General features: G+C 40.9%; 1 protein-coding gene across 26 annotated transcripts in view; it reads left to right on the forward strand.

Annotated features, from left to right (window-relative positions):
• Nucleotides 1–15,384: 15,384 nt before the first annotated feature.
• KDM6A (lysine demethylase 6A) overlaps nucleotides 15,385–21,165 on the forward strand; it is a 288,116-nt gene continuing 282,335 nt past the window's right edge. For 13 of the 26 annotated variants that reach the window (XM_064278188.1, XM_064278186.1, XM_023557929.2 and 10 more), the window contains exons 1-2: nucleotides 15,387–15,924; nucleotides 16,151–16,214. In XM_064278188.1, the coding sequence (XP_064134258.1) occupies nucleotides 15,764–15,924; nucleotides 16,151–16,214 (225 nt within the window). In that variant the 5' untranslated portion in view covers nucleotides 15,387–15,763. Of the gene's footprint in view, nucleotides 15,925–16,150; nucleotides 16,215–21,165 lie in introns of all 26 variants that reach the window. The other 13 variants (XM_064278184.1, XM_064278180.1, XM_064278175.1 and 10 more) reach the window with 3 other exon arrangements.

Below are 21,165 nucleotides of genomic sequence, written 5' to 3' on the forward strand. Positions count from 1 at the left end.
TCCATGGTTATAGGAGCTGCACCTCCCTAAATGTAAGCCTCCCCTCTTTTCCTCCCAATCTCTCCCCTATTTCTTGCTCACTTGTTTTATCTATTTGCCTACATAAACAATAAGAAACAGAGGAGTGTAGGGAATGTGAGGAATCCCTGGGTTGTATAAAGAGTAAACATGCTTGGCTGCTAACTGAAAGTTTCAAGTTTCCCCAGAGGCACCTCAGAAGAAAGGACTGGCAATCAACTTCTGAAAAATCAGCCACTGAAAACCCTTTGGAGCACAGTTCTCCTCTGACACACGTGGGGTCACCATGAGTTGTAATTGACTGGACAGCAACTGATTTGGGGGATGCGGGGGGCGGGGGTGGGGGATCAGTATTCATGTGAGCAGTCTTCAAGGGTAGAGAAACAGACATCTTTTGTTGGTACCAAGACTGAGTCTGGAGACAGACAGTGGGTCTTCAGAGGATAGGGTGTGGGCCTTAAATAAGTGGCTTCCCACCTTTTTCAGCCAGTGCCTGAAGAAATGAAACCAAGGTAAACCATGACTGGGATTTTCTCCATCTAGCCATTTAACACCATCTGCCTCATAATTAACATCAACTTCACCCAGATTCAAGCATTGGGTTACCTGTCAGTCGTAGTCTTTGATGTTGTGAAATCTTGTCTTTTTCTCTCTATTTGAGGGGATTTTTGTGAGAAAGTTAGGCCAGGATGCATTTGGGAGCAAATAGCAATACATTATTTTGAACTGTAAGCCCCCACTAAACCAATTAGTTCAGCCAAGAATTGGCAAACATTTTCTGCATAGGGCCAAGTAGTAAATATTTCAGGCTTTGCAGGCCAAGAGGTAAAATCAAGGATGTTATATAGATATTATGTAACGAGAGAGAAAATGGATATCTACAAATATTGTGTTAATGAAATTCAAAATCTAATAATAATTAAACACAATTTTTGGTAATACAGTCTACTAACGAGAAGAAAAAGATTCTTTGTTTTTGAGAAATAGTTTACTAAATTGGGGTTCAAAATTAGGGTTCCCCATCATCAAATTAGATTGCACTTGCTCCTCTCTTAATGCAAATCTGTAATGAGATTTTATGTATTTCATCTTTGAAAATGTCTTCACATAGAAAGATACTGCCAAACACTGACATCAATCTATGTGTATATGATTTTAATTGAACATATCCATTGCTTGGAAGGCAGTTATAGATTTCTATTAGATTTTTCAGTTGATATTTGCCTTTTAGCATGTCTTTACATTGCAGATCAATCATTTCTAACTGATGGTTAGATAGAACTCCTCAACTGCATAGGTCAATGGATTTTGAAATATGGAAGTCTCCTTTGCACTTGTACCAAGGTCTGAAAATGCTGCTTGGAACTGTAGTTTAAGCTTGAAAAATGTATTTGCTGCAAATTTGTACAGGAATGTGTCTTAGGTTGGGCTCTCTAGTGAAGCAAAACTAGTAAAGCGTATAAATATATATATATAGAGAGAGAGAGAGATTTATATCAAGGAAATGGCTCACATAGTTGTAGAGGCTGGAATGTCCCAAGTTCGTAGGTGAGGCTAAAGGCTTCTCCTGATTCAAGCAGCTGCACGGGTTGGTGAACCCAAGATTGGCAGGCCAGGGAGCAGGGTTCTTGCTCACAGGTTGTGAAGACTGATGAATCCCAAGATTGACAGGCAAGACCGCAGATAAGCTCCTAGCTCAAGTCCCAAGAATCAGAGGTCAGACAAACAGAAGTCAGCTGCAGGATCCAGCACAAGGAAAAAGCCTCCGAGCCTTGCCAGAATGTCCACTTATATTCAATGCAGGCCACACACCCAGGGAAACTCCCTTTCAACTGATTGTCTCTCACAGCAGATCCCATCATGGAGGTGATAACATATCGAATCTCAACAGGTAAGTGATCACAACATTACACAACTGCCAAATTGACACACAATCTTAACCATCACAGAATGGATATTTTGCTTCTTGTTTACACTTTCAACAGCACAGAAGTGTATAAAGTGCCTTGATATTACTTGCAATTCAAGCAATGTTTGCTGCCATTAAAATGACTTTATTACAGTATAAATTTCATGTACAATAAGCATGTGAAAGCCAGAACCTGTGTAAGGCAGAAACCTGTCAGAGAAGGAAAACTCAAATATTTTCCACTAAAATGAACAGTAGAAAATGGTAAGACTGCACCCTGTTAAAGGTGGAAAACTTGCGAGACCCAGATATTGGTCAGCTAGCTGGCAACTTGACCCTCTCGCTAGACCAAGGTTCAGAAAACAATAGCGTACAAGCCAAATCCAGACCACCACCTGTTTTTGTATTGCCATTTCATCACACATGAAACTTACATGAAATTCAAATTTCATAAAATTTGGCAGTCCCAAAGAGTTCCAGCTCTCACAGGTTTCATTGTATAAGTGCTGTTTTGTCTTGTAATTTTAGGTGAAATTCATTAAGAAACATTATAAAATCTGTAGTAAAACTAGCTATCAAAGCCATTTATTGATTGATAGTAGTGGTTAAGGGCAGTTCTTCTTATTCAAGAAATTTCAGTCTTGGCCTTGAGTTCAAAAGAATCACAGTAAATCCTTGCTATTGCTAAGACATTGGACTGCTGTGTGGTGAGATAAGTTAGGATTGTTAGTTTCTACTTCTGATGGAAATTCACAGAACCAGCGGAAGGAAGTTCACCATTAACATTACTTGTTCAGTAACACATGATAGATTCAAATATTACCACAAAGTAGCTGCTGATGAATGACACAATAAATATCTATAGGGCTTAAACACTTAACATTTTCACAAGCTTTGTAAATTTGTTCATCTTTCTGCTCCACTTATTTTTACCACCGTCAGTTGTAACACATCTTAGCAGATTCCACTTCATGTTGTACTGAATTAGTGTTTTCTCAACTTCTTTGAAAATATTTTCACCTGTAGTTGTTCCATGCAGACTATTCACAGGGCTAATTTGTCACTTACTTTAAACATGACATTAACTCCTCAAATAAACAACAACAACTGAGTAATATCAGTAATATCTGTTAACTAACCAAGATCCAAGGAAAACCACTCAAAGTTATTTGCCTTGTTTTTTAATTGACTATTAATGTTGCTCCGAATGTCCTCAACTCTTCAAGCAACTGTTATTGCCAAAAGACTAACAGTCAAGTTTATTTTCTCTGGACACATTTCTTTGGGTGTTACAATTTAATTAACTCAACATCAGTAAGCAGCTTTCCTTGCATGTCTAAGAAGTGAATCACTCAAGAAATTACTTTGGTTGCAGCTTCATTATTATTTTTAAGAAGAAATTCTGCTATGATGAAATATTCCATTTTACTTTTTCTAAATTTTCTCACCATTTCTTTCCTGTCAATTGCAAGTATTGTGATGAGTGCTTAGTCTGATAATGTCGATATATATTATTTTCTTTTAGCAAAGCTATAATGTTATTGCATAATAAATGCTTTACCATCAAATTGGATAAAATAATCCACACCCTACTATGCCTTAAAAGTACAACATTTGAAGCCCATTTTTTCTGGTTTGGACATGATAGATAAAAAAATATATATATATATAACTGATAATTTTAAAATCATGGTGCAATATGTGTGGCACTTGAAGTGCTGCCAAGTTGTAATAGCATCGCTATGATCTGCAGTGTACTGAGCAGCACCACAAAGTGTTGCAAATATTCAACTCTGTGTTGTAGTGTGAAAGCAGTCATAGACAATACATAAATAAATGAGCATAGCTATGTCCCAATAAAACTTTATTTATGGACATTGAAATTTGAATTTCAAGCAAATGTCATGTGTGACGAAATGGCAATACAAAAAAGGTGGTGGCGTAGATTTGGCCTGTATGCTATTGTTTTCTGAACCTTGGTCTAGCGAAAGGATCAGGCTGTCGGCTAGCTAGCCAATATTCATTGACCTTGGTGCCAGACACTGAGCCCAGGTGAAAGAAAATCTTCTGTTTAAAGCAACAACACTAACACCAACAGCAACCCTATCGTCATTATTTCTCTGCCTAAAATTCTTTAATGGTTCACTATAACTTTTGGTATAATTCTTTAGCATGCCATTCTACACTGTTCCAACATCAGCTCCTGATTCTTTCTTCACTCTCATGGCCATAGCCATACTCAACTTCTTCAATTTACCAGAACTTTCACATTCTTAGGCTTCTTGCTTTTGCAGATATGTTGCTGCCTCTGCTTGGAACACACATTACCCATCCCCATTGTCAACTCCTACCAGTCCATCTTCTATTCTGTAGGAACCTTCCCTGGTTCCTCTAGGCTCACAAAGATGGTTCATCCATGAACTCATATAGAAATTTGGGTAAAGCTCATAGCTCTCATCACTTTCTATTGTAGTATAGAATTTATTCATACATCTTTCTAAGTAAGAGTAGTTTCAGGAAGAGATCATCTCAATTTGGGATGTTTTCAGCCATTACTTCTTTGCATGCTTTTTCACTCCTGCCCTATTTCTCCTTTCCTTCTGGGACACTGATGACATAAATGTTAGATCTTTTATTGTAGTCCCACATATCCCTGAGAGTCCGCTAATTTTTTTTTTCAGTCTATTTTCACTTTGTTTTTCAGATTGGCTAATTTCTATTGTTCTGTCTTCAAGATTACTGATTTTCTCCTCTATACTCTCCATTCTGTTGTTGACCCAATACATTAAGTTTTTTTCTTTTTTTGGTTATTATATTTTTTAGCTCTAAAATTTCCCTTTGGTTCTACTTTATATCTTCCATTACTGAAACTTCCTATTTCTTTGCTGAGACTTTCTTATTTTTCATTTGTTTCAAATGTGTTTTCAATTTCTTGTTGATGCATGCTCATGATGGCTGCTTTAAAATCCTTGGCAGATAATTAGAACATCTTATTGTTGGCCTCTGTTATGCGTTTATGTTCCCCCCACCACCAAATGTTCAACTCCTAACCCCTGGTACCTATGAATGTAACCTTATTTGGAAATAGTTCTTGCAGATTTAATTAGTGAAGTTAACATGAGGTCACACTGGAGTAGGTTTGGCCCTAATCCATTATGACTGGAGTCCTTATAAAAAGAGAAGAGACACAGACAGATACACAAAGACACAGAGAGAGGACAGTCATGTGAAGACGGATGTAGAGATTGAAGCTATACTACCACAAGCCAAGGAACACCTTGGACCATCAGAAGCTAGAACGGTCAAGGAAGGATCTTCCCGCAGAGCATTCAGAGAGAGCGTGGCCCTACTGACACCTTGATTTCTAGCCTTCAGAACTGTGAGAGAATAAATTTCTGTTGTTTTAAGCCACCAGTTTGTGGTATTTTGTTACAGCAGCCCTAGGAAACTAATACAGATTTTGATACTGGAAAGTGGGGTGCTGCTGTAACAAATACCAAAAAGTATGGAAGTGGCTTTTGAATTGGGTAATGCATACAGGCTGGAATAATTTTGAGACACTTAATAGTCAAAGCCTAGATTGCCTTGAAGAGGCTGTCAGTTGAATTGTCTATGTTAAAACATCCTGGTGAGGGCTCAGGAAGAAGTGAGGAGAGCTGTAGGAAAAATTTCTATTGTTTTTGAGAATACATGTTTTGTCATGAGCAGAATGTTGACAGAAATATGAATGTTAAAGGTGCTTCTGGTGAGCGTGGAAATGAGGAACATGTTACTAGACACAGGAGGAAAGGCGATCTTTGTTATAAAGTGGCAGAGAACTTGGCTAAATTGCATTCTACTGTTTTTTGGAAAGTAAAACTTGCAAGCAATGAACTTGGATATTTAGCTGAGAAGATTTCCAAGCAAAATATGGAAGGTGTGGCCTGATTTTTCTTGCTGCTTATAGTAAAATCCAAGAGGAAAGACATAAATTGAGGAAGGAAATTGTTGTGGATTGAATTGTGTCCCTCAAAAATATGTGTTGTAAATCCTAACCTCTATGCCTGTGGTTATAGTCCCATTTGGGAATGAGCTGTCTTTGTTATATTAATGAGGCAGGATTAGAGTAGGATGTATCTTGAGTCAATCTCTTTTGAGATACAAAAGAGATTAAACAACGGAGCAGAGGAGAGATGGGGTAAGATAGATTTCAAGACACATGGAGATCCCCAAGTTACCAGGAATCAAGCTGAAGAAACCAGGACCTTCCCTAGAGCTGACAGAGAGAGGAAGCCTTCTCCTAGAGCCAGTGTCCTGAATTTGAACTTCTAGCCTCCTAAACTGTAAGAAAATAAATTTCTGTTAAAATCATCCACTTGTGGTATTTCTGTTATAGCAGCACTAGATAACTAAGACAGAACTATTAAGAAAAATGAAGCCAGAACTTGAAGATTTGGAAAATTCTCAGCCGACTCATATTGCCCCCCGCAAGTCTGTCAGTTTGTTGTACTGCGGGGGCTTGTGTGTTGCTGTGATGCTTGAAACTATGCCACCGGTATTCAAATACCAGCAGGGTCACCCATGACAGACAAGTTTCAGCTGAGCTTTCAGACTAAGATAGACTAGGAAGCAGGACCTGGCAGTCTACTTCTGAAAAAAAAAATTAGCTAGTGAAAACCTTATGAATAGCAGTGGAACATTGTTTGATATAGTGCCAGAAAATGAGTCCCTCAGGTTGGAAGGCACTTGAAATGCAGCTGGGGAAGAGTTACCTCCTCAAAGTAGAGTGGACCTTAATAACATGGATGGAGTCAAGCTTTTGGGACCTTCATTTGCTGATGTGGCATGACTCAAAATGAGAAGAAACAGCTGCAAACATTCATTAATAATCAGAACCTGGAATGTATGAAGTATGAATCTAGGAAAATTGGAAATCATCAAAAATGAAATGGAAGGCATAAACATCGATATCCTAGGCATTAGTGAACTGAAATGGACTGGTATTTATTGTTCATTTTGAATTGGACAATTATATGGTCTACTATGCCAGGAATGAAAACTTGAAGAGGAATGGCATTGCATTCATTGTCAAAAAGAACATTTCAATATCTATCCTGAAGTACAATGCGGTCAGTGATAGGATAATAGCCATACGCCTTCAAGGATAATATCCATATGCCTACGACTATTATTCAAATTTACGCACCAAACAGGATGGCCAAAGATGAAGAAATTGAAGATTTTTACCAACTTCTGCAGTCTGAAATTGATCGGACATGCAATCAGGATGCACCGATAATTACTGGTGATTGGGATGCAAATTTTAGAAATAAAGAAGGTTCAGAGGTTGGAAAATAAGGCCTTGGTGATAGAAACGATGCCAGGGATGACATGATTGTGACAAACGACTTATTCATTGCAAATACCTTTTTTCACCAGCATAAACATGGACCTCACCAGATGGAATACACAGGAATCCAATCGATTACATCTGTGGAAAGAGACGATGGGAAAGCTCAATATCATCAGTCAGAACAAGGCCAGGGGCTGACTGCAAATCAGACTATCAATTATTCATATGCAAGTACAAGCTGAAACTGAAAGAAATTAGAACAAATCCACAAGAGCCAAAGTACGACCTTGAGTATATCCCACCTGAATTTAGAGACCATCTCAAGAAGAGATTTGATGTGTTGAACACTAATGAGCGAAGACCAGGTGACTTGTGGAATGACATCAAGGACTTCATATACAAATAAAGCACCCAAAAAACCAAACCACTTGCTGTTGAGTTGATTCTGACTTATAGCGACACTATAGGACAGAGTAGAACTGCCCCATAGAGTTTCCAAGGAGCACCTGGTGGATTTGAACTGCTGACCTTTAGGTTAGTAGCTGTAGCACTTAACCACTATGCCACCAGGGTTTCCCAAACAAAGCAAGAGGTCATTAAAAAGATAGGAGAGAAAGAAAAGACCTAAATGGATGTCAGAAGAGACTCTGAAACTTTTGCTTTAGTACGTCGAGTACTAAAGCAAAAGGAAAAACTGGTGAAGTAAAAGAGCTGAACAGAAGATTTCAAAGGGAGGCTGGAGAAGACAAAGTAAAGTATTTATGATGACACATGCGAAGACCTGGAGATAGAAAACCAAAAGGGAAGAGAACACGCTTAGCATTTCTCAAGCTGAAAGAACTGAAGAAAAAATTCAAACCTGGAGTTGCCATACTGAAGTATTCTATGGGGAAAATATTAAACGACGCAGGAAACATCAAAAAAAAAAAAAAAAAAAAAAAGATGGAAGGAATACACAGAGTCACTATACCGAAAAGAATTGATCGACGTTCAACCATTTCAGGAGGTGACATATGATCAGGAACCAATGGTACTGAAGGAAGAAGTCCAATCTGTACTGAAGGCATTGGCGAAAAACAAGGTTCTGGGAGTTGATGGAATACCAACTGAGATGTTTCAGCAAACGGATGCAGTGCTGGAAGTGCTCACTAATCTATGCCAAGAAATTTGGAAGACAGCTACCTAGCCAACCGACTGGAAGAGATCAAAATTTATGCCTATTCCCAAGAAAGGTGACCCAACTGAATGTGGAAATTATCGAACAATATCATTAATATTACATGCCAGCAAAATTTTGCTGAAGGTCATTCAAGAGCAGCTGCACCAGTATATCAACAGCAAACTGCCAGAAATTCAAGCTGGTTTTAGAAGAGAACGTGGAACCAGGGATATTATTGCTGATGTCAGATGGATCATGGCTGAAAGCAGAGAATACCAGAAGGATGTTTACCCATATTTTATTGACTATGCAAAGGCATTTGACTCTGTGGATTATAACAAATTATGGATAACATTGCAGATAATAGGAATTCTGGAACACTTAATTTTGCTCTTGAAGAATCTGTACATGGATCAAGAAGCAGTCATTCAAACAGAACAAGGGGATACTGCATAGTTTAAAGTCAGGAAGGGTGTGTGTCAGGGTTGTTTCCTTTCACCATACCTATTCGGTCTGTATGCTGAGCAAATAATCCGAGAAGCCGGACTATATGAAGAAGAATGGGGCATCAGGATTGGAGAAAGACTCATTAACAATGTGCACTATGCAGATGACACAACCTTGCTTGCTGAAAGTGAAGAGGACTTGAAGTACTTACTAAGGAAGACCACAGCCTTCAGTATGGATTATCCCTCAACATAAAACAAAAATCCTCACAACTGGACCAAGAAGCAACATCATGATAAATGGAGAAAAGATGGAGGTTGTTGAGGATTTCATTTTACTTGGATCCACAAAGTACACCCATGGAAGCAGCAGTCAAGAAATCAAAAGATGCATTGCATTGGGCAAATCGGCTGCAAGAGATCTCTTTAAAGTGTTAAAAAGCAAAGATGTCACCTTAAGGACTAAGTTGAGCCTGACCCAAGCCATGGTGTTTTCAATCGCCTCATATGCATATGAAAGCTGGGCAATGAATAAGGAAGACCCAAGAAGAATTGACGCCTTTGAAGTGTGGTGTTGGTGAAGAATATTGAATATACCATGGACTGCCAAAAGAACGAAAAAAAAAAATCTGTCTTGGAAGAAGTACACACAACCAGAATGCTTCTTAGAAGCAAGAATGGGGAGACTTCGTCTCGCATACTTTGGACATGTCATCAGAAGGGATCAGTCCCTTTTTTTGTAAAGTAGAGGGTCAGCAAAAAAGAGGAAGACCCTCAACGAGATGGACTGACATAGTTGCTGCAACAATGGCCTGAAGCATAGCAACAATTGTGAGGATGGCGTAGGATTGGTCAGTGTTTTGTTCAGTTGTGTATAGGGTCACTATGAGCTGGAACCGACTGGACGGCACCTAATAACAACAACAATTCATATTGCAAAAAATGAGAAACCATGCTTTGGTGAGAACATCAAGGGTGTGGCTGGACAATCATTTGCTAAAGAGATTAGGTATGTGATTTATGCATCTATTCAATTGTCTCAGCAGAAAAACTGTCAGATTAAACTGAAGGGGATAGAGATGGGATGAAATTAAGTAACGGTGCTAGACTTCTGGGATTCTACAGGCAAGAAATGAGCCAGTAGAGCTGTTTGAGATAATGAGTTTGTTATCTTTCAAGAAAAGGAAAAAATGACTCAAGGGTGGGGCTCTGGGGTTGGGGCCAGTGACTCCTTGGCTCCAAAGAGCTGATAGGGCCTCTGTAGGCTTGGAGGAAGGTGAGGATTGAGTCAGAAAATTCTTCTCAGGTCTTGAAATCTTGTGGAATTCGCCCTGCTTGTTGGGTTTTGGACTTGCTGGAGAGCCATGACGGCTTTTTTTCCCTCCAATTTCTCCCTTTTGGAATGGGAATGTCTGATAACTTGTTTTCCAGGTTTCACAGGTCCACAGAGAGAAAGGAATTTTGCTCCAAGGTGGACAATACCCAGAGTCGCACCCATATCTGATTTAGAAGACGAGAGTTGAGAGTTTTTGAGTTCATTATATTTAGATGAGATTTTGTACTTAGAGAGGTTGCTGGAATGGGTTAAGACTTTTGGGCATGTTGGGATGGGGTAAACATATTTTGGATGTGGGAAGAACATGAAATTTTGGGGGACGGGGCAGACTGTTATGGGTTAATTTCTGTCCCCAAGAAGATATGCTGAAGTCTTAACTCCTAGTGCCTGTGAATGTGACTGTCATGGATTGAATTATGTCCCCTCCCAAAATGTGTCTATCAATTTGGCTGGGCCACGATTCCTGGTATTGTGTGACTTTCCTATATGTTGTAAATCCTGCCTCTATCATGTTAATAACGGAGGATGGGTGGCAGTTGTATTAGTGAGTCAGGACTCAGTCTACAAGATTGGATTGTGTTTTGAGGCAATCTCTTGAGATATAAAAGATAGAAGCAAGCAGAGAGACAAGGGACCTCATACCACCCAGAAAGAACCACCAGGAGCAGAGCGTGTCTTTTAGATTTGGAGTTCCTGCGCAGAGAAGCTCCAAGTCCAGGGGAAGGTTGATGAGAAAGAACTTCCTCCAGAGCCAACAGAGAGAAACAGCCTTCCCCTGGAGCTGATGCCTTGAATTTGGACTTGTAACCTATTACACTGAGAGAATAAATTTCTCTTTGTTAAAGCCATCCACTTGCGGTATTTCTGTTATGGCAGCACTAGATGACTAAGACAGTGACTTTATTTGGAAATAAGGGTCTTTGTAGATGTAACTACTTAAAATAAGGTCATACTTTTTTTTTAGAGTAGGGTTGGCCCTACTCTAATATGACTGGTGTCCTCATAAAAAGAGGAGAAAAGGCACAGACAAACAGAGACACAAAGGAAGATGGCCATGTAAAGAGGAGGCAGAGATTGGAATTATGCTACCACAAGGAAAGCCTGGGGGCACTAGAAGCTAGATAGAGGCAAGGAAGGATCTTCCCCCCAAGAGTGTTAAAAGAGATCATGGCCCTGCTGACTGTCTGAATTTGGACTTCTTTTTTTTTTTTTAGCCTCCAGAACTGTGAGACAATAAATTTCTGTTGTTTTAAGCCACCTGGTTTGTGGCACTTTGTTACAGCAGCCTTGGGAAACTAGGGATTATCCTGGTTTTTGGCATGAGTGATTTTCCATTGAAACCGGTATGTGTTGGGTATTACGTTATAAGACTCTGGATCTTATTTAAATTTTGTTTTAGCAGGCCTCCTCTGACACTATGCCCATGGAGAAGGAAGAGCACTGCCAGGTGGGAGTGGAAGTCCTAACTCTCCACTAGGCCTCCTGTGACACCACCTTGGCAGGGAGAGGGAGCAGTGCCTTGTTATTGAGGGTGAGGGTGGAAGTTCAGGTTCCCCAGCGCAGTGGTGGATGGTGGGGGAGTCTGAGGTACTTCGTTAAAGCTTTGCAAGTGTGGATGTCTAGACTACTGGCAGGCATGGAAGTCTAGGTTCCTCCCAGAAGCAGAAGTCCCAAAATTATTCTGACACCTCAAGTTTTTGTAATAACTGAAAGTCTGTCTGGAAATGGCTCCCTACCTCCCCTCAACCCTAACCCTGTATTTATTCGTCATCAATGTGTTCTGGCATCAGTTGGATAATCTTTATGACACTGGGAAGTATGGGAACAGCTGGTAAATTTTTTTGAACTTATTTTTGGTCCTGACATAAAGGATAAGTATAGTTCTATTTATAAGACTAGATAAGTCATGACTCTGTTATATGACTTTTTATTATCTGTATAGGTTATGTGACACGCTATGTACTCCTAAATACTTCAGGTTAAGTATTTAGTTGTTTAGAAGGTAGTTAAATATATTTTCCTTTAGTTGAATGAACTTCTTCTCTGATATTGATGATACGTAAGTATTAACATAATATTGCTACCAATTATGCACTAATTAGTCCATATGACTTGGCATGCTAGATTTTATATAATCTAAAAATTTTGATCCATGCATATATTAGCCATATCAACTTAGTGAATTCAAATTAAACTCTCCCCAGCTCCTAGTGTATTACATTAGAATTATGAAACAAGAATCAGTACTAAATGATATAAGGTTTAATTTTAGACCAAAGAATGGGGTTATATGCCCTAGGTATAAAATAGATTAGGATTGTTTATGTTATGGGATTATAGGGAGGTTGGAGAGGGATAAGGAAGAAGGGAATGGTAGACTGGTAATCAATAAATTTAGAACCCAGAATGTGAAAGCTGGAAAGGATTTTGGAAATTCCAACCTTCCTATTTTATTAACTGCATAATATGTGTCCGGCACTTTACCTACCTTACGGCATTTAATATTAGCTGTCAAGTGGCTATCTTTTCTCCTTCTCACTGTTTAGGTAATTGAAGCTCAAATTAGACTAATTTGTTGAAGGTGACTCATTCTACTATCAAGTGGTAGAGTTAGGATTCAACCTATATCTGTATGCAAAGTCTGTGTTTTTTCTGCTATACTATTCTACCTCCCACGTGGGTTTTTCAGACTGACCTTTCATAATTATTATAAAATCATTAATTCCATGTCCCCATTTCTTTCTCCAGCAAAAGATCTAAACCCTGGAGGCATCATATCTATTCTACATACATTTGACAGGTTATAAACTAGGCAAGATGCAATAAATTACATAGCGATATAAGGACTTATTGTATGAAAATTTTCCAAAGTTTCATGATGGAGGATGGATACTTGCAATTACTCTAGACACAGAGTGCTGCCTTAGAGGATACGTAACTTTCCCAAGGTCACATATCCTGTGCAGAGCAAGGATTCAAAACCAGGTCTGACACCAACCCTCATCCTAATCCAATGCAATTTTGCTGCTTTATTACTTAGGAGTCCCTGGGTGGCACAAACGGTTAACTTGCTTGGCTGCTAACTAAAAGGTTGGAGGTTTGAGTCTACCAACCGGTATTTCAACTACCAGCAGGGTCACCTATGGTGGACAGGTTTTAGCACAGCTTCCAGGCTGACAGACTAGGAAGAAAGGCCTGGAAATTTACTTCTAAAAATCAGCCATTGAACACCCTATGGAGCACAGTTCTACTCTGACACACGAGTCAGGGTTGACTCAACGGCAACTGTTTATTACCAAGTAATGATTACGTGGTTGGAAAGTGCGGGTGTGCGGAGGGGGGTTTGGGGTGGTGAGGTGGGTAGCCTTATAATTCTTGGAAAGGGCCTGAATCAGGAACCCCCAACTCTAGGAAGAGGGCCAAATATCGCAGTATTTGTATTTCTGCTTGTGCAAGTCTGAGTGTGACTGTGTGGCGGAGATAGTAGTGTTAAAATCTTCCATGCTGTAAGGGTCACCATCTGTGTCAGTTAACACATGCTAATTCAGATGGAGAAAATATTCAGTCCTCTATACTCACTCATTCAAGTAAAATGGAATACCATAATGAACGGAAGAGGTGTTTCAGAGCAAGTAGTTAAATATGAAATATTATATAAAACTACAGTTTGTTAGTCTAGTTACTAGTCTCAGGGGAACAATTTAAATGTGTTTGTGTACAAAGTCAGTTGGGATTTCCATAGCTTCTCACTGAATACAGCTAGGATTTTCTTAGTCAGCACTGAATTGTCTTCCTCATATTTTAAAATTCAAGTTTATGTTTTGACTACTGGTTACAGGTAGAAACTTATTATTGAAAATATGCATAAGTCTCCACTTATAAAGGAAATCTTTTCTTCAGATGTCAACAATTACTTTCTTATCCATAAAGACCGGACGTGTGCCTCTTAACAGGCCTGTTATGTGAAAAATACATAATTTCTCTTTTGAAAAGCATGATTGATGGAAGGCTTTCTTTTTTTCTCAAATATACTGCGGATTGAAAGCCAGACTAATGATTTTTACTTACACCAGAGAGAAGGTCAGAACAAGAAATTGGTGTTATCTTTTTTTTTTTTTTAAAGGGTTACTGAATGTTTGAGTTGCAAACAGTGATGAGGATCTTAATTACGCCTTCTCCCAGGCCTGTCCACAAGTAGACTCTACTCTTCCTCGAAGACCCGAGTTCAAAGCAATAGAAACCAACATTCTGTAGACCCCACTTAACGAATTTTCGTCATTGCTTTCTTTTACAATACTATACTGATCTAGCGATAAACGCAGCACGAAAATTTGGCCCCGAAGTGCCAACAGACCTTCGGCGGTAGGGAGCCACGGTCAGCGAGCCAGACCCCGTGGGAAACTCATTTCCTCCGCCCTGGGTTCTAAGGGTGGAGAGTCAGGGGACCTTTCCCCCTTCACTTTCGGCGCGGGTGAGGGGAGAGGCCGCAAGCGCAGGCCTGGCCTAGGGCGGCGCCCAGACCGCGGAGCGTGAGCCCGCAGCCACTGCCGGAGCTTGCTCTTCGCGGAGGCCATTATTTCCAGTGGTGCCAAAACTCTGCGCCTTCTTGAGGGCGGAGGTCTGGAACCGTGCGCCACCTCCCGGCCACGCTACCCGTACCAAGCCTTGTAGGGTTCGAGACCCTCGTAGTGCCAGATGGCAGAAGCCGGAGTCTGGAACCCCCCTCCCCCGCAATGAACTCCTGGGCAAGCAAAGGTCGTCCATGGCGTCCTCGCCCAGCGTCCGCCCTCGTAGGGCGGTGCTGGACCTCGCCCTTCCCCACTGCTCCCCTCCCCCCGCCCCCCCCCCCCCCCGAGCCCGCCGCGGCTCCCGAGGTGACACGGCCCGGACGCTCCATTCTCTGCCAGAGTGTATTTAACTAGCACAGCCTAACCCACTGCTTCCTCCCGGTGACACCCCTTCTTCCGACAGACGCGACTAGCAGCCAACCACCTGCCAGAGTTGGCGCCCGTACCCCTCCCCTGTCGGTTGCGGCCTCGGTGGCCGGGGCCTCAGCAGCTAGCAAGTTGAGTAGAGCCACGGCTGACGTGAGTCAACAAAGATCACGTGAGGTGAGCCGGTCACACCGATTGGCGGCGCCAACCGGGCGGGGAGGGGGGGGTCACGGCGGCGGCGTGGGGTTTGCTCAGTGACACAATTACAACAACTTTGTGCTGGTGCCGGGGAAGTTTGTGTCTCCAACGAATCCCCTCCCCGTGCCCCTCAGCCCCGCGCACTCCGGCCATTCCCGCCGTCCTCGCCCGTGGCTGTCCCCCGTCCGCCCCCGCGATGTGACCCTACAGCTGAGCCGCCGCTGCTTGCCGACCCGGGGGCTCTGCAGCCCCTGCCACCGCCACTTTCGCCGCCGCTGCCGCGTTGGGATTTTTCGTCGCCGCAACCCGCGGCGGAGGAGGAGGCGGCGATAAAGTTGGTGTGCCGGTCCCGCGTGGAGATTGGGGGCGTCTTCGCGGGCCCTGGCTCGGGGGGGGTGTCGGCGTTGGAGTTGTGAATTTACTGCGTTTCCATGAAATCCTGCGGAGTGTCGCTCGCTACTGCCGCCGCTGCTGCCGCCGCTTTCGGTGATGAGGAAAAGAAAATGGCGGCGGGAAAAGCGAGCGGCGAGAGCGAGGAGGCGTCCCCCAGCCTGACAGCCGAGGAGAGGGAGGCGCTCGGCGGGCTGGACAGGTACGAGGCGCCTTCACCCGCCCGGCAGGCTCTGGTCGGGCTGGCGCCGCTCTTCCGGGAGGCCCGAGAGCGGCTTGCCTCCGGCGGCGGCGGGGCGGGCACCTCGGTTTGGCTCTTTCCTCGCCGCCGCTGCTGCCGCCGGCGCCGCTAGGGCCTCGGGCTCGGGAAGGGACGGGTCAGTGGCGTTCCTGGAGCATTAACGAGCCGCATGTCTCTCTCCCCACAGCCGCCTCTTTGGATTCGTGAGGTTTCATGAAGATGGCGCCAGGACGAAGGCCCTTCTGGTCAAGGTAAGGCAGCCGCGCGGGCCAGAGCACGGACGCGGTCTCCCCGGTCCGCGCCCAGCTCTCTTCGGGCTCCGCGGCCCCGCCGGCGCTCATTGTGGCGGCGAACGATGGCCGAGGGGCTTCCGGAAAACTGTTTCCTGCCTCTGCTTACCCCCCACCTCAGATACCTCGCTCACTCCCTTGCGAAATCGCCTTCTCGTGTAGCTTGGGAAACCGAGGCGGCAGCGCTTTGGGGCCGGGCTCCACTGGGTCGACACATTTTACGGCTTGTTGGGGGTAGGCCGTTGATCTCCGAGGTCCCTACTTAGGGTCAGGGGATCGTGAACGTGAGCAGATTTTTCCAAATTTCTGACTTATTTGCCTCTCACGATTTTTTATTCTTTTCGTTTAGGCAGGCTGTTCATGATGTCTGCTGTTACCCAAACGTTTTGGGCTTTATTATGTCTCTGCTCCCAAAAGGGGGAAGTTGCAGGTAGTTTAGGGTGGTGAAGAGTTTGCATTGGGCTGTTGACATGTATCTCGATTGGTATGTGTTTTACCTGAAGTTAGGTGGCTTGTTTACTTTTTGGATCTGGCTGCCACAGAAATACCGCAGTTATTTGTGAATGTATTTTCTTTCTAGAGCCTTGTTTCCTGTGTGTCTGACAGGGGAAACCGGGAGGATTCGGGGTGTAGTCTCTGTTTATTGTGTGGAAAGTTGTTGGCACTGTCATTTAGTTAAGTAATGGCTGCTCCTATCGGCCCAAGATGGCGGGACAGGGTGGGAGGAGAAAGTGAAGGGGGGGTTTTGGGGGAGGGAGGAGAGGTAAACATGGAAATAAATAGTAGGGATGAATAGGCCTCTGCTTCGGAGTGTGTAGTTCTATAGTGTTTAATAAAAATTATCCAAGAATATTTGGAAATAGAATTGTTGTGCCTCCTCCATGCTTGGAAGCAACATTCATAAGCCTGGTGTAAATGCTTATCAACCTGTAGCACATTTAGTTACCCATCCGTAAGCTATTGAACAAAGGCTGGGAGTCTTAGTCTGTCTGCATCAGTTTGTATCTCCTGACCAAAATCTGGTTGAAATGGTATTTGTATGGTTTCTTCTTAATTGGGACCATGGAACTTGGAGTGTGTGCCATAGGTGTTGCAACCATTAGATATTTTCTTTCTAGCTGAAATCAGCAGCTTTGCATTTGACACCTAGCTTCATTGTTGAAATTTGAGTAGGAAGTTTGAAATGACTGAAGTGTAGTATTTTATTCTTAGGTTGTTTTTTTTGTTGTTGTTGTCCTGAATTTTGTTTGTAGTTTGGTTTAGGGGAGCTGCTAATTCTTTGTATCTGTAATTACATTTCTGTTTGTATTTAAAAGTAACTGAATATAAGGGGGTTTGATTACAAATAATGGTCCCAAAACTGAACTGAGATAATCCTTTCCAGTAAGGCCAAGCCTTTGACCGATACAGAAAACAGGAATTAAACTTTGACTATGTAGGTATTAATTGGCTTCCTTAAAAATTATTGATGAAAAAAGGAACAGTGACCAGCTCTGGAATGATTTAAGCACCTGTCTTGAAAAAATTCTTCTTCGAGTACTTAATTTTATTTAAAAATTCTTGACTTCTGTCAAAGTTGTCATTTAGAAGATTAAACAAAAGATTTAAATTTTAAGAAGCATTCTTTTATTTTGAATGGTTATTGAAGCTTTAACGTGGGGTTGGTAAAAAAAGATCATTTGGAAAAGTTTGGCGAAATCTATTACTTTTGGTTATGATAATGAAGAAATACATGGAATATGATTTTTTTGTGGATAATTTGTAAAATGCTAGTTGACTTCATGTCTCAGAATGCACATATTCAGATGACTTCACGGTGGATGGTGCTTAACATTGGGTTTCAGGTTGTAACGTTGAAGCCGGCAGTTATTATGCACTATTGAGTTTAAATTTTAAGGAACTGAGCATTTTCAAATTTTTTTTTTAAAGGTATGCATTACTTTTTTTAACGTTTGAATAGAGTTCCATTTTAAAATGAGAAACTGGCTAAGCTTCATTATGTTTTGAGGAAGAATTATAGCTTCATAAAATATGGAATAATTTGATTAACTACTAAGTATTTGTTGAGCTAAAGAAAAAAAAAATCTTCATTACTCGGACTCAATGCTAATGAAGTCCTACCTGCTTAGATCAAGACTTATTAGCCTTAACATTAAAGTAACTGTTCAAGTGCAATAAAACATTCTGGCGTATATGTGCAACCTCACGCAGTTCTTGGTTGCGTCCTTGTGTGCCTGAACATGCCAGTGAAATGTGTAATGTAAAGCTTGGCATTATATAACCTCTGTTTTTACTGTTTGCATTGGATTCTGGATAGAATGAATAAGCTGGAGTCCTTCTATAGGAATTATTAAATTATTTAGTTTTATCCATCTTTTTACTGTCCTGAGAAACAGTTTTTTTTTTTTGTGGAATGTTGAGCTCTGATGGTTTCAGAATTCTTATTCTCTCAAAGTCTTAAGAATAAGATTTGGCTTTTCTCTACCAGGGTATGTATGTTCAGGCTACTTACCTGTGGGCTATGATTTTTGTCATGCCACCCTCCGCATCCCCCCCCCCGCAAAAGACAATTTTAGTCTTCACTTTGTATAAAAACTTTTTTCTTTTCTGACAGAAAGTTAGCTATTTGCTATGTGTTTTAGAAAAATTCTTGTTCCTATATATGTTATTGCATAAAAAAATATAACTCGACTTTGGAAAGCTTTAGAGGGTTTAAAACATTTAATAAATATCTTTTTTACACCCAGACATATATTCCTTTTCCAGGCATGAGCATACTTTATCCAAACCACTGATTTCTCTTGGTCTCTGAATGTTTTCGAAGATTCACTTATGTTAGAGTCATTGAAAGAATTTTTGTTTGTAGAACTGCCATTTGATATACTGTGCTTGGGGTTTTTGGATTGAAAAATAGATCTGTAATATAGAATATTATTTTGTAATAATATCTTTAAAACGAGGATGTAAATGACTAGTAGTTGCTTCATCAGAGTTCTTGAAATATAGGGGAATATTGAGCACTTTGCTCTTTCAACTAATGCTGACCCATAATCTTTTGATAATGTATTCAAGACTCTTTATTTTTTAATTAGTGTAGTTACTGAGAAGTAATTAAGAAGTGAAAAAGAAATTATGCTGATTTTTTTAGTGTACTTTTGAAAACCATTTGGATTAGTTTTGTTTTCATTAGGGTACGGATTTGAGTCAAAGTATAAAATAGTATAAACAGTACATAGTAATACTGTGAAGCATAATTATAGTAATAATATGCTAGAGGGCTGGGGGATCAGGGGAACTGTTGATGAAATACATGATGGTTGTTAGATGCTGTCAAGTGGGTTCCGACTCATAGTGACCCTATGTACAACAAAAGGAAACACTGCCCAGTCCAGCGCCATCTTCACAGTGATTGCTGTGTTTGAGCCCGTTGTTGCAGCCACTGTGTCAGCCTGTCTTGTCCATGGTATTCCTCTTTTTTTGCTGATCCTCTACCTTGCCAAGTATGATGTCCTTTTAAAAAAAAAAAAAAAAATCAGGGACTCAAATACATAGCAGTCATTTATTTTGAAGTATTTTCATACCATTTTAAGTTTGTTCTTATTGGAACTTTTTTTTGGATAACTGTATATACCAGTAGAAAGATTATGTAGAATACTTAGAAGTTGTGGATTGTTTATCATTTAAAAATGTGTGTGCTTTTTTCCTAGAAGATATTAGTATTAAAAGAGTTGGATTTTAAAATTTTTTCGCTAATGGGGTTAGTTTAAGATCCATTAAAGCATACATTTTCCTCAATTTCTGTTGTTTGCATGTAAATGGTGGGGGAAAATTATTAAGTCAATTTTAGAGGTGGCTTTTTTATACAGTTATATTTGAGTGTTGATGATGTTTAAAACTTTTTCATATTATGTGTTTTCTGTTTGCTGGCACTTAAAAAGGGATATACTGTTTCCAGGGCTGGTGGCATAGTGGTTAAGAGCCACGGCTGCTAACCAAAAGGTCGGCAGTTCGAATCTACCAGGTGCCCCGTGGAAGCTCTGTGGGGCAGTTCTACTCTGTCCTATAGGGTTGCTATGAGTCGGAATCTACTCGACGGCAATGGGTTTGGTTTGGGTTTTTTTAAAGAAGGTTAGTGTTTGAGTTAAAAAATTGACCACAGAAATAATGTGATACATTGAAGGCAATGGGTTTTTTATTGTGTTTAAAAACTAGGTCTTTAATTCGATGTGTTTTAAAAATTAGTTTCTGGTTTGGAATGTTGTCATCTGAATAATTAGTCATTATTGCTTACTTGGACAAAGTCTCATGCGGTTACTACACAGGAAAGTATAGTAACTTTCCTAAAACTTTGGTATATTCCTGGTAATAAAGATACAGTAAGAAATTACAGAATATGTTTGCATTATTTAGGCACAAATTAGAACTGTAGGAATATAAACAGGTACTTTTTAAGTTCTGTTCCCCACCCCCTACTGAGTAGCTCTTTTTGTAGAATCAATTACAAATTAAAATGACTAATAAATACAAATTCAGAGGGCTGCTCAAGAGGACAAAGTATTAGAGTGAAATGTGCAAAGACTTGGAGTTAGAAAACCAAAAGGGAAGAATATACTTGGCATTTCTCAAGCTGAAAGAACTAAAGAAAATACTCAAGCCTCGAGTTAAAATATTGAAAGTTTCTGTGGGCAAAAAATTGAATTCCGCTGGAAGCATCAAAAGAAGATGGAATGAATACACAGAGTTACTATGCCAAAAAGGATTGGTCAGTGTTCAGCCATTTCAAGAGGTAGCATATGATCAAGAACTGATAGTACTGAAGAAAGTAGTCCAAGCTGCACTGAAGGCATTGGCAAAAAACAAACTTCCAGGAGTTGATGGAATACCAATTGAGATGTTTCAACAGATACAAGGC

Source organism: Loxodonta africana, chromosome X (genome assembly GCF_030014295.1).
Source record: "Loxodonta africana isolate mLoxAfr1 chromosome X, mLoxAfr1.hap2, whole genome shotgun sequence".
Lineage (NCBI taxonomy): Eukaryota > Metazoa > Chordata > Mammalia > Proboscidea > Elephantidae > Loxodonta > Loxodonta africana.